The 14331-nt window shown below is 33.3% G+C and overlaps 1 protein-coding gene and 1 non-coding gene across 4 annotated transcripts; both read right to left on the bottom strand.

The window, feature by feature from the left end:
• Positions 1 to 2666: 2666 nt before the first annotated feature.
• Positions 2667 to 5593, bottom strand: LOC25486622 (uncharacterized). 3 transcript variants are annotated; one of them, XM_039830528.1, is made up of 7 exons: positions 5426 to 5593; positions 5258 to 5344; positions 4825 to 5013; positions 4183 to 4344; positions 3994 to 4047; positions 3428 to 3556; positions 2667 to 3101 (listed from the first exon to the last, which is right to left on the bottom strand). In XM_039830528.1, the coding sequence occupies exons 1-7, from the start codon at positions 5540 to 5542 to the stop codon at positions 2715 to 2717; spliced, it is 1125 nt and encodes a 374-aa protein (XP_039686462.1). In that variant the 5' UTR covers positions 5543 to 5593; the 3' UTR covers positions 2667 to 2714. The 3 variants fall into 3 exon arrangements, with proteins under 3 accessions (XP_039686462.1, XP_039686463.1, XP_039686464.1); XM_039830529.1 differs by lacking the exon at positions 3428 to 3556; XM_039830530.1 differs by lacking the exon at positions 4183 to 4344.
• A 4208-nt stretch (positions 5594 to 9801) lies between these two features.
• Positions 9802 to 9908, bottom strand: LOC120578786 (small nucleolar RNA R71). Its single transcript, XR_005644597.1, has one exon. It is a non-coding gene; the product is annotated as a small nucleolar RNA R71 (small nucleolar RNA).
• Between the last annotated feature and the right edge of the window lie 4423 nt (positions 9909 to 14331).

The following is a 14331-nucleotide window of genomic DNA, read 5'->3' as shown; positions in this document are numbered from 1 at the left end:
TGGCTATACGATGTTTGAGGCAAAGATGGGGAAGACGGAAGAGGAGAGAGGGAAAATAAAAATGGAAAGGAATGTAGTGATGTGATGCATGAAGTGCATAGTAAGATGTGTGAGATACATTGATCTACTTGATCTTAATTAATCTTTAAAGTGGCCCCCCGATAAGGGACTTAATTGAACCCTTACCCTAGAATTCACCTCATGATATATAAAAAAGTGAGACAAATATTTTTACTATTAAATATAAAAAAATTAGTGTATATATCGCATACTCATAATCGATACATAAAAAATATATGGGATACATATTTGTTATTGTTGCAACAAAAAAAAGGACAATACTTGTGGAAAAGTGCACTTGTGGTTGAAGAAGAAGAAGAAGACGACGAAGAAGAAGAGGAAGAGGAAGAGGAAGAGTAGAGGAAGAAGAAAGCTCACAATTTAAAAGAGTTTTGCATCCATGTCCGCCGTTCATCATTATAGTTTCCACCGGCTTCTTGTTCATAGTGCAAGTTTGCACCTACCTCCTCTTTGTAACACCCGGTTAACCCAACAACGTAAATATTAAATAGAATCAGAGTTAATCAACAAACGGAATGTCACACTGCTTTTCAAAAATCCATAAATAGAATAAAATACTATTTACTACATAATAGCTTTGGTAAAACATATCAAATCATCGCAGCGGAATTATTCTCAACATTAAACAAGTTCCAATAAGTCTGGCACATGGCCTCAACATAATTATCTTTAAAGGTTTAATCTAACACCAACAGGTTCATAATGATACATAAGGAATGATGAATATAACGACAATATTTCCCATCCCGTTACGTATCAGAGCACCTAAGACACATGTGAGGAAAGTCTACTCACAACAGCAAATAACAGCTACTATTCTGGATCACCTGCAAGTTACCTATACGAATGGCAACATTTCCAAGCAGAAGGGGTGAGATTCACAAACAATAATAATAGGTATATAATTCATCAACTGTATTTAACAATCTAATAAACAACAGATATTTCTACAGTCATGTTTCTTACTTTATTAACTTTAACAACATCTACAAATTCAACCAACAACAACGACAACAACTCAACCAACAACAACGACTATGCAACGACTCAACGACAAATGTGACAATGCACATGCAAGTGGTACCATTTTAACGCGTTTGAATGAACGAGCATTCACAGGACATGAGCCCTCAACAGTTTGAATGATTAAGCATTCATAGGGCATAAGCACTCAACAGTTTGAACGACAAGGCATTCACAGGGCATAAGCCCTCAACAATTTATGAGTATGCAACTGACTCAACTTTGTGTATATCAACATACAACTCATCTACAAAAACTACAACATGGACAACAACATCTACTACACAACAGTGCATACTTAAATATGACTTACACCTCAACATGGTCAACTTGTGACACAACAACTTTTGTATATTTTATTTAAATTCAATTATACATAAAACAACAATCAACAATCAATCATATTCAAATCAACAGCTCTGGTAAAAATAACATAATAATCATAATTATTTATTCTACCCAAAAGTCCAACGAAAATAACGTTTGCGAACAAATACGCAAAAAACACAATGTGGCATCTACTACTAGTAAACTGGACAGATATGTGATGAATTCTTCTATTGTTGATGTCATCTGGAGCATCTAGATTGAAATAAATAAAAGATACTTCTCCAACAAGCATTCTTCCATGATCACTATTTTTCATAGCATCTTTGTTCTTGATATTGTTAAGGGATCTAATGGCATGCAAGACTTCAAGGTTGCTAGACTCTTTGGCATACCTATAAAGGCTAGAAAGATCTCTCCATCTAGGATGTCTCTTTGGCAATCCTCTTTGTGGTTCCAATGGTGTTATCTTTAGAGCTTCTCCATCTTTCTTTATAGGAGCTTTGGCTCAAAATATTGGCATTGAATCTTCTTTAGAAACTGAATTTGGTGCTTGTTTGCCATGGGAAAAGTTGATGATCTGGACCTTAGAGATATTTGGATTGAAACTGATTCACTTAATGTTGTGAAAGCTTTCAGCAAGCAAGAAGGTGTTCCTTTGAGGATGAATACAAGATGGCACAACTGTATGCACTTTTGTAGGCAAATTAGATGTATTTTCACTCATTTACTTAGAGAGGGGAACATGGTCGTTGATACTTTGGCCAGGAATGGTCAAGGTCTTGCCCCTTGATCCTTTCAATGGTGGGAGTACCCTCCATATTTTATTTCAACCTTTCTCTCGTTAGGGATTCTTTAGGTTTACCTTTTACTAGGGTTTCTATGGAGTAATTGTTGTAAGAGTTTTAGTCAGCTTATGGTTTCTTTTAATCCATTTATAGCTTTATCAACAAAAAAAAGTGTAGTAGTTAGTTTGCAATTTCATAATCTCCGTGGAGATGAACTTATAAATTTTATTACTTGACGAAGATTTAATATAGTTGCTAAATTTAACAATCAATACTCGATTAAAAAACTAATTTAAATAAATTAGTTTTCAAGAAAAGATAATTTGTCAAATTTTATGATTTTGTAAACCTTTGCGAAATGTGGTTTTATTAATTATAAGCATAAAGTTTTTCTTTTCCACAAATTTTATGTTAATTATGTTGTTTTTGGCCAAGGGTATAACAATATATATCAAGGACGAATCATAGTTTTATTAAATATAGTTGTCAATACAATCATATACCACAATTTCGTCCACCTGGCCCACCATAAAGAAAAGCTTGCCTATGAAGACGTCCTTCAAAACCATTGTATATCACGTCATAACAATTTGAATTAGTATCTCTATATGGCTTCATGTTTTCAGGTTTTACGTCAGCTTCATTATATTGTGAATCAATAATCCTAAGTTGTCCCATAAAACCCGAGTTTTCAAATTTTTCTTTAGGCAATCTTCCACTACCCATTGGGGGACTATTCGTATTAGGTGGAGCATAAGTTTGACCTCCAAATCGAATCTTTGATGCTCCCATACCTAAGTGATTGAATAACTCTCTTGGCCAATATCCAACTTGTATTGATTTAGGATCCATAAGTAACCACCAATGACCTGTAGATCGATCCTACATATATTTAAAAAGGTAAGAGAAATACTAGGAGAAGATATTAACCAATCATATTAAGACTAATTAAAAAAAACAAAAACATTCACTCATAATAAGTTCTTTAGAAAGAGTTATAAATGATTAAGATCCTATATTTAATTATCATTCTTTTCAATTACTTACATTATACAAGATTTAAAGATAATATTGTCAAAAAAAATAATTTTATAAACACTTTAAATTTGATGTAATAGTTTGGAAAAATATATAATAATATATAATATATTTGTATGTATTTACAATAATTACAAATTTATCTGTTTGATTTTGAGAAAAAGAGCAACCTTTTCAGTTGGTCCAATTGAATTGGTGGGCGATATGACAATTCCAAGAGAATAATCTTTGTTACTATTGACTTGCACAAAACCCGGACAATTATCATTGTAACAGCCAGTTTGTTTAAAACCATCTGCCTGCATGTTTATACCAAATTGAGCTTGAGCACAATAAAAATATGTATTTTTTTTTTCTATCACATTAGACCATCCACATTGATGTTTATGTTGGTCCTATACATACACATCATCAATTTTAGCATTTACTAATATTAATATTGAACGAATGTCCAATCCCTCCAACCTAACATCTTAGAAAAAATGATAAAACTAGTCCTACCAATAACGTTAAATCATGAAATTTCAACAAAAAATATTTATTTTAATACAATTTATTTAGGGAGCATAAAGAAAGGAAGATAGAGGGGGTGCTCCCGTAACCACTCTTATGTACAAGCACCATATTTATTTGGTCTATAATAGAGTTCCTATTTAATATGATTCTAAATAGGTGAAGCACTCACCACTCTAGATGGTCTTATATATTATTAAATGCGTTAAATTTATATTCTTACCGTCCATCGACTAGTTAGTAGTAGTTGGTTGTCATGATATAAGCTTGGGAAAACCTTTTACATAAAAAAGAGAGTATGTGAGTAGTATATTATAAAAGAATGACTATGTTTTTTCTATCATTATCTCTCTAAATGAATGCAATGTCATGAGAGGAAAATATCGAGAAAACATAATAAAAACTAACTAACCCCAACTCCAACTTTTATGCTATTTAGTTGTGTTCCTGATCCACTTTCAACCCAAATGTAAGACATGCTGTATTGCTTTGCTTGAACGGATAGATCATACCCAGTTATGCCGGCGTATGCTCCATGAAATATTGTATTCTGGATTGTATCAAGGGTAACAGTCTAGAAAAGACAAAAACATACAATATTTCATATTTTATACAATTTTAAAATGTTAAAGTGATTTGTCACACACACTATGTCTTAAATCTAAAATTTCATATTTTTCTATCTATCTTGAACATACACCTAACCACCTTTCTCTCCTGTAACCCTAGTTCTTTCTTCCTAGTTCTTTCTTCCTGTAACCCTAGTTTTTTGTGAATTTTTTAATTAATATTTTATGGAAAAAGACACTAACCCTCTGGCTCACCATAAAATGGGGCAAGGATGAGGTTTTAAATCATATATCGCTAGTTGGTTTTCAATAAATGGTTTTTAAATATATTTTTGTTTTTGTGATTCCTTCATCAGAATGCGACCTTGTTTTATGTTCTGTCTTGGTGCGGCATAATTTTAGTTGGTCATTTTTTCCTAATATTGATAAATACAAACTGTTATAATATTTCATGTAAAATATATTGATTAAAAATATCCACTTACATGATAGCCAGGGTTACTTTTAGAATGCCTTTGAAAATCATCAATTTGTAATTTTGAAGATGAATTAGTAATAATCTGATGTCCTCCTCTGCTGTTGTAGATAGGCACTTTTCCCAATGGACAATCATCCGCTGTTTTACCATATGATGGTCTATTTCGCACAATGTTCTTTGCAAAAGTTGGGAAAAGCTACATATGTTGCAATGAAGAGGGAATAAAATAAAAATTAACTAAAATGAATTATACTTGAAGTTGAAATTCTTTACAAACAAATAAGGCAATATATTTTGAATGAAAATTTAAGGTTACAAATCTTGAATTATATGTTAGTTATCATTATATATCATTCCCTTCATTTTCGTGAAATAACAACTAGTCTTTACAACGCAATAAAGTAAGATAATTAATATTATAAATTGTTCAACTATTATACCTGAATTTTGTGCTTTTTCAGTAAAGGATGTTGTAGAGCAGGTTGCTTGTAGATATCAACACAATCAAATTTATCGGCCACAAAATCCTGAATTCGTTAACCAAAATTACAATCAACTACATCATGTATAAATCAAACTAAAAACGGACGATGAATAATAAAAAATACCTCGATGCTATATGATAGAGTAAAATTATTTGTTTCATCTAGTAAAATTTTGCTTCTTGCCTCAACTTTGCAACATGTTATGCACAAACTGAGAACGAGTAAGATAATTAAATCCATGAAATTTTAAATGTTACTTTCAAGGACATGTAATACTTTTTGAAGGAAATTCAATACTTGAACATGTATATATACTACAAAGTGAAAGATGTTACTTTCAAGGATATGACCCACTTCTTAACTTTTGTTGTACACGTGGTTATTGCATTTAAGACAATTAATACATTGACAGAGGTTGAGTGTTATATAAATCATAAAATTTAAAAGAGACAAAAGTCTACATTCAATTTTGTAAAAGAACTTGGAAAGGAAAAAAATATTACTCCCTCTCTTTCGAAATGAATGTCGCTTTTATAAAAAGATATTGTTTCGAAATGACAGTCATTTAGTTTTCAATGTACTGCTAATTATTTCTTACTAATTGTACTCTCCAATTAATATTAGGGGCACTATTTCTAAAACATTGCTTTAACTTAATTTAGTAAAATAGTTATTTCATTTCTTCTAATGATGCATTGACATTCATTTTGAAACAGATGGAGTATTATAAATATGGACAATTAAATTCATTTTTGAATGATAAATGAAACATACAAAAAACAATTTAATGCATTTAAGACAATTAAATTAAGTGATAGATGTTGACTATGTTTTCAGAGTCATGATAATTAATAAGAGAGAAAAAGTCTAGGTTTTGAATGACAAATGAAAAAGACAAAAAAATAGTTTAATACATTTAAAACAATTAAATCCATTGATAAAGGTTGACTGTAATAGAATCCTGAGTATTGACTTCGACACATCTCTTCTCTATTATAAACATTTGCCTTAATTTTTTTGAAGAGTACACTTGGCACTCTTTTATGTAAAACTTTATTTAATGTATTACACACTTAAGCATCACTAATACAAATGTACACCTCATCATCTAATTGTAGTTTGATTATTGGTTATTGGTAAATCATTGTCGCACATTAACACATATTTGACCTTGAAATTTATTACAATTGATACCGAATGAACGCCAATACAAAAGTGGCATCCTATACTCTCTATTGAACCTAATACTTATTTCATTTTGTATGTGTATTTCCACAAATTAAACAATCACCCTTTAATGTCTATAAATGTCTTATAAATACGTGTGAAAAAAAGTTCTAAATTAAGATCTGCATCAACAATTGTATTGCTCAATTTTTCTCTATAAATATTGGTTCACCTTTCACCATTTCATATTCACACTACACAATTTATCCTTTTTAACAAAAATAAAAAAAATGTTGTCAGAATTATGAAAAACGTCCCCTAAAGGTATAAGGGATGTTTTCTAGGCGTCTCCTATACGAGCGTCGCTTATAGTCTATGGGGACGTTTTTTCATGTTCTTTGGGCACAGTTTTTGAAAACGTCGCCTAAGTCTTAGGAATAGGAGACGATTTTTTGGGAATTCTGAGGGGACGTTTTTAAATGTTCCCATAGGTTGCTTCAATTAATAATCATTGCCTTAAATTTGAATCTTTAAGAAAACAAAAAAACTTCCCCACAGCTTACAGGCAACATTTTTAGAGTGTCCTTATAAAATTTTAGAATTTTCCAATTATTTTAGAAATGTAACTATAGCTTAAAGGCAATATTAAAATTGTCAATTATAACTCAAACAAGATCGAATTTAGCAATACAACCACAAAAGATGTAATATAATAAAGGCTTAATTGCACTTTTCCCCCCTATCTTTTGCCAATTGTGCGATTTTGCACCCCCTCTTTTTTTTTGAGGGATTTTGCACCCCATCTTTTTGTCCCCTTTCTGATTTTGCACCCCATCTTTGTGTTCAATTGCACTTTTGTCCCTTATCTTTTTGCTAATTGTGCGATTTTGCACCCTCACTTATATTTTTTGCGCGATTTTGCACCCCATCTTTTGCCCCATTTCCCCTCTTTTAACGATGATTTTGAACAAAACACAGTTGGCAAAAGATAGGGTGCAAAATCGCTCAAAAAAAAAGAGGGGTGCAAAATCGCACAATTAACAAAAGATAGAGGGGAAAAGTGTAATTAAGCCTATAATAAAATAGTTCAAACATTAATTCAAGACATAATAGTAATCAAAATGTGAAACATTACTTGATAAGTTTAATGCTTCGAAGTATAAGCCTAGCAAAATAACAAAACTATAGTTCGGACAAGTTTAGTGGCTTAACTACAATCCAAAATAAAACGCCATCCAACTAGATCATTCAAGTTTATCTTGTAATTCATCAGTCAAATCGTCCACTTCAAATTCATCACCAATGTCATCCTCTTGAATTTCATCATCTAGGCCATCCTCTTGAAATTCATCATCTATATCATCCTCCTCAAATTCATCACTTAGTATTGTTTTATTTGATGAGTCATTATTATATCTACTTTATCCATAATATTTAGTATTGTTTTATTTAGATTTTAGTTATATTTATATTTATAATATTTCCTTTTTGAATTATATTACTACAATTGCATATTTTATATTTCAGGAATGAATATTGGATGGATTGAGTCTTGGAGCAAAAGAAAGGGACTTGGAGCCGATTGGATGCAAAAATATTAAGATTGAGAGACAAAAATATATCTCCCCCAAGTCAGAAGCCTGGCACGGCCCGTGCTAGCCTTGGCACGGCCGTGCCACCCTCCAGAGTCACTTTTGCTTAGATTTTAAGCTACTCTATTTTTAGCCCGAATGTAATAGCTTAGATTTTAAGTCAAACAAATGCTATAAATAGAGTAGCTATCCATCACAAATATTCATCTTTTCTTGGAATGCAATATGTGACAATTGTCTTTCTAATAAAAGTTCATTTTACTTTCTTGTTATTTACTTTTATGTTTTCTCTCTTCTTCTCCTTGTCTACAATGAACGTCAGTGAGTAGACTTCTCTTGTCTTGGGATTGTTGGATAAGTCCAATGACATAATCCTAATCAAACCAAGGTTTAAACCTTAATCTTCTGTAACCCTAATTCCTTATCTAAATTCACCGATTTAACATGGATCAACCATTATCAAACTGTGGAAACGAAAGTGGAGGGTTTGATAATTGTTTATCCATCATCTCAAATATCAATTCATAAAACGAAAGTGGAGCTTTGATATTCGAACAAGTGAATTTAGACAAAGATTGTAAAGGCAGCGAAATAGTCTTTACAATCTTTGAGACATATAGTTTCGATCTTCAAGGGAACTAATAATGATCAAGTCAGCGAAATAGGCTTCGTTGTTAGAGGAACCAAAATCTAATAGGAATCAAGTCAGCGAAATAGGCTTGGTTGCTAGAGGAACAAAAGAGAAACTGTCTTGAGAAATTAGGTCTAACATAAGGTTATAAGTTTAATAGTTTGGTTTGTGAAGGACTTGTCATTAGGATGAACCAATAATTCCAAGGCTTTTATCTTTTCTTTTATTATTTTATTTTAATTAAAAATACAAACCTTTGTACCTTCTAAATCTTTAGTCTAATCATTATCTAAAGTTAATTGAATTCATAACTCCCTGTCAGAACGATACTCATCTTTTTACTACTTCGGTAAGACCGTGCACTTGCGGTTTTATCCCATCAAGTTTTTGGCGCCGCTGCCGGGGAGTTATTGTAATTTGATTAACTTTTCAATAGTGTTTAGTCTAAAAAAAAAAATTATTTAAATAAAATATATATATATATATAATATATATTTTATTTCTTTTTCTTATCTTTTTTATTTTTTATATATTTATCTCTCTCTCTATAAAGAAAAATATAAAAAATAAATAAATAAATAAATATATATATATATATATATATATATATATATATATATATAAAATCTCTCTCTCCCTTTCTCCTTATTTTATTTTTTTTTTATTTTTTATTATTTTTTATTTTCTATCTTTAACCGCTTTGATTTCAGGGATGGCTCAAAGAAACACACAGTAATAACGATATGGCTGAGAAACGTGCTATCAAAGAATATGCAATCACATCTTCAGATAAGCCGTACGATGCTATTGTGTACCCAACGGTTGAGGATATTAAATTTGAAATAAAGTCTGCACTTATTTACCTGGTGCAGCAAAATCAATTTTTCGGATCACCCACTGAGGATCCGAATTTTCATGTTTCAATTTTTCTAAGACTCAGTGGAACTTTGAAGGCAAACCAAGAGGCCGTAAGGCTGCACCTCTTTCCTTTCTCTTTGAGGGATAGAGCTAGTGCTTGGTTTCATTCATTGCAAATTGGTTCTATCACTTCATGGAACCAAATGAGGAAGGCATTTCTTTCCCAATTCTTTCCCCATAGTAAAACTGCTCAATTGAGGAGTCAAATCACACAATTCACTCAAAAAGATGGTGAATCTCTTTACGATGCGTGGGAGCGTTTCAAAGAAATGCTTAGGCTTTGCCCCCATCATGGTTTTGAGAATTGGCTTATTATACACACTTTTTATAATGGTCTCTTGTGTACCACAAAAATTTATGTTGATGCAGCTGCAGGTGGAGCTTTGATGAATAAAACTTACACAGGAGCATATGATTTGATCGAGAACATGGCACAAAACCACTATCAGTGGACAAGTGAGAGAGTTATCACTGAAGGTACTCCTCCACCCTCTAAAAAAGAGGCAGGTATGTACCAGGTTTCTACCCTTGATCATCTATCTGTGGACACACTTCTTCAAAAATTTGATAAATTAACTGTAAGTGTCGTCACACCTGCTCTTGTTTCACCACCTTGCAAATTTTGTGGAATACTTTACCATACTGGTGTTGAATGCCAACTAGGTAGTGTTGCTAAAAGTCCCGAGCAAAATTCTTATACCTTTGGACAACAAACAACACCACCCGTTTATGCAAACAACCAAAGAGTCCCTCAGAAATCCAGCTTGGAAATTTTACTAGAAAAACATGCTATGGAGCAATCCAAGCAATTTCAAGAACTTAAAAATCAAACTGGATTTTTGAATGACTCTCTTGTCAAGCTTACATCTAAAGTGGACTCCATTGCTACTCACACTAGAATGCTAGAAACTTAAATCTCTCAAGTAGCCCAAAAAGTAGCTACTTCCTCTCAAACCCCCGAAGTCTTTCCAAGTCAAACTAAAGCCAACCCCAAAGGCCTTATAAATGCTATTCAACTTAGGGACGGTAAGCAGTTAGAGGACACCATTATGAAAACTAAGACAATTGAGGGTGAGATAGAGAGTGAAAAGCAACAAGGTGAGAAAGTCATAGGAGAGAGTGATAAGCCAATAGTTTCACCACCTTATAAACTCAAAATCCATGTCCCACAAAGGCTTGCTAAGCCTAACTTCATAGTGATTGAGAGTTTTTCCACCCCTTGTGTGATTGAGAGTGAAACCATTGAAAAAGCTATGTGTGATTTGGGAGAGAATCTCAGGTTGATGCCACTATCCCTTTGGGAAAGATTGGGTATTGGGTAGAGAAACCTTCTAATCGTCAAGCTAATGACTCTAAAAGAGAGCTTCGTGGGAGGCAACCCATGAGTTTTATTGCTTTTATTTTGTTTGTTTTGTTGTTTTAATTTGTTTTGTAGGTATTCGTCCAAATATGATGCGAAAAAGTGAAAAAGATTTGAAGCCATTGACCAGAAACACACCCAAAAAAAAAAAAAAAAATCTTCCCTCTTTTTCCAGAAAGTTGGCACGGCCCGTGCCTGTGGTGGCACGGCCGTGCCAACCCATCAGAAAAAAAAAATTTATTTTTTATTTTTTCTTCCCGTATCCATATAAAATAACATCTATAATTGTTATCATGGTTTTTGGGTGCCAAGCCATTAATTGGACTTGTACCTTTCGACCGTTGATATCTCTCTTTTTTCTTGGGAAGGGTAAAAGGAGAAAAACCCTTGAGTTTCCGAATTCGGGGGTCGTTTTCGCTACGGGAAGGTGTTAGGCACCCGGAGCGATTATGGTATTCCATAAGAACCGCTCTCCTAAGTTTATTTCTACGCTTTAGTTTTATTGCTTATTTGTAAAAAAGGAAAATGTGATTAGTTAAGAATGGGGGCGAGAAGAAGTAGAATTTGATTTTTATTTCGGCTTGGATGAGTTTTGACTCATTGCCTACGTACCGTTTTACGGGATCAAAACCGGCGTAGTTCTTGCTCAAAGATGGTTTTTGTTTTTATTGGTTGATTTTAAGTTTGAAAAGAGATTTTGAAGAATAGAGATGAGAGGCCTCAAGGGCATTAGATTTAGCAAAAGGTGAGGTTTGATTAGTGATTGAAAAGAAAGTCTAAATGATTAAGATGAATTGAATTTTTCTTAAGAAAAAAGAAAGGAAAAAATGAAGTGTTGACTTCATATTTATTATGAAAATTTTTGAAGTGAAGTTCAATTGTTTTTTCTTTTAAAAAAAGGATTTTCTCTAAGTGTTTAAAACCTAAACGCTTATTTAACCATACAATCCTATGCATACATCTAAGGTGAGTGTGTGCGTGTCGGTGCGTCATAGTGTCCATAGTCCATATTACAAAAATTACCTAAATACATTCTATGGCCCCTTTGCCAAGCTACAAACCAATGATAACAAATTACATTGCCAAATGAATTAAAACTTGCAAAAAATAAATGCTAAGCTAAAGAAAGTGAAGGAGGTGGTGGAATGCTACGAAATGTATGTCACATGAGATGAAATAGTTAGTGAAAAGAAAAAACATAACAAGTACTAAGAAATAAAAGCATGCAAGATGGCACAAAAAGTTAACAAAATGACATTAAACCCTAAAAACTTAGGTATGAAACCTAAAGCATTCTTGGCCTCTAATTCTCATGCTTTAACAAATTTTGAAAGCGTTTTCTTTATCTCAAGTTATAGCATGGAATTATTGGAAGCATGCAAGCATGGTTTCATGCCATATTTTCTAAAATAAACTTGGCATTTTATATCTTTCAAAATATGCATATACTGTTCATAAAATTAAGAACTTATGAACCAAATCAAAACAGCAAATCAACATGAAATTATAGGCACAAATCTCTCATATTAACACATCAAGTAGCTTTTATTACATATTCTCACATCAAGGACAAATGTGTGAAGAAGAATCCATAACAAATAATTCAAAGAGAATTAAAATGCTATGAATTAATTATACCAAAATTTCATAGATCCTTAATGTGCAAAAATGTCATAAAAACACTAAGAAAATATCAAGAAACATGTATGAATTTTTCTAGGAATTTTACCACAATTTTAATCAAGACATAGGTGCAGGTAGCAAAAAATAGGGGTGTGAACAGCAAGAAAAAAGCAAGAAATGTGCAGAACATTAAGCCCAAACCCAAAGCCCAACACCAAAACTCAGATTGCACAGGAACCACACGATTGATCCAGGGTCCTGAAACCCTAGATCAAACGGCCAGGAACCAAGGGGGGTTGGACCGGTCCTGAACCGGTCCGGTTCACTGGCTTTATAAGGGGGGGAAACCGGTTTTTTTTATAATTCTTCTTCTCCTTCTCTCTCTTCTCTCATTCTAGTGAGAGAAGCTCTCACTTCTCTCTTCCTCACCGCGCCGGATTCTGGAAAAACAGGAGATGATCTTCATCTTCTCCGGCGGAGTTTGTTCCTCCGGCGTGGTGGCCGGCCACCCAAGGGTGGCGGCGCCGCCGCCGGAGTTGAGCAAACTCCTCCGATTTTGAAAATTTTTACATTTTTAGATATCCTTTTTCGTGCTATTCATGAATCCAAACTTAGTTTTTTGAGAAAAAGTCCCAATCGGAGTAGATCTAACTTCAAAGATTCGGAAATTTGAATTTTAAAGAGGAAGAAAGAGGAAGAGGAATTGTTACCTATTTGTGGTGTGTTGTAGAGCAAGGGAGAGAGCTTTGCTTTCTTCCGAATCCGGAATATTCCTTCCTTCCTTCTCTTCTCTTTCACGTGGCTCTTTGACCGAATTTGTGCTTGTTGTTTGGTGATGTTCTTGGCGCGGATTTGTGGATTTTTGTGATTCTTGGTACGGATTTGGTTCGGATTCGGTTTTGTGGCTTTTTGGTACGGATTTGTTGCTTTTTGGTACGAATTTGTTGCTGGATTTTGGTACGAATTTGTTGCTTTGTTGATTTTTCTTCTTCCCCTCTCTCTGTGATCGTGCTTGAATTCGCCGCTTCCGGTGGCGGATTCGCACTTGAATTGTGGAGCAGAGGCGATTCGATGATGAAGATTCGCAAAGAATCTCTGAGAATCACCAAAAAAAGGGATGAATTTGATGAATCTGTGATGATTTTCGGTTAGGGTTTATGTGTGTGTTCTTGATGATTTTCTGTTTTGATTTGTAACTGAATAGAGAGAGAAGAAAAAATCTGTTTGTGATGTGTCACCCCCCTGGATCTGTGCAGAATAAAGCTATTTATAGACTGCCATGTGTAGTTTTGGACCAATGAGGAGCTGCCATGTGGCATTGGACTTTTCTGCAAAAACAAAAACTCAAGGACTAAACTGCAAATGACCAAAAGGACTGAAATGCGAAATAAAAAAAGTTCTGGATTAAAAAGCAAATTTGGACTTCTTTGGGGACCAAAATGCAAAAAATAAAATAATAATAAAAAAAAATAAAATTGGGATAAAATTGGTAATCTGACCAAACGTAAAGCGAAACAAAAATAAAATTGACAAAACGGACTAAAACGAACCAATGGCTTAAATGAGGTACTTCAAAGTAACCTCTCTATGCCAAATTTTTGTGTGAAATGACCAAAATGCCCCTAGGGCTAAAAATGACCTAAACTGACTCAAACAGACTTGACACTGACTCGGACGCAAGTTTGAAATGAATTTAAACAGGGTTTACTGATGAAATGTTAAAAATGAATTTGAAAAG

This window comes from Medicago truncatula, chromosome 2 (assembly GCF_003473485.1).
Source record: "Medicago truncatula cultivar Jemalong A17 chromosome 2, MtrunA17r5.0-ANR, whole genome shotgun sequence".
NCBI lineage: Eukaryota > Viridiplantae > Streptophyta > Magnoliopsida > Fabales > Fabaceae > Medicago > Medicago truncatula.
This window is presented reverse-complemented; position numbering and strand designations above follow the sequence as displayed.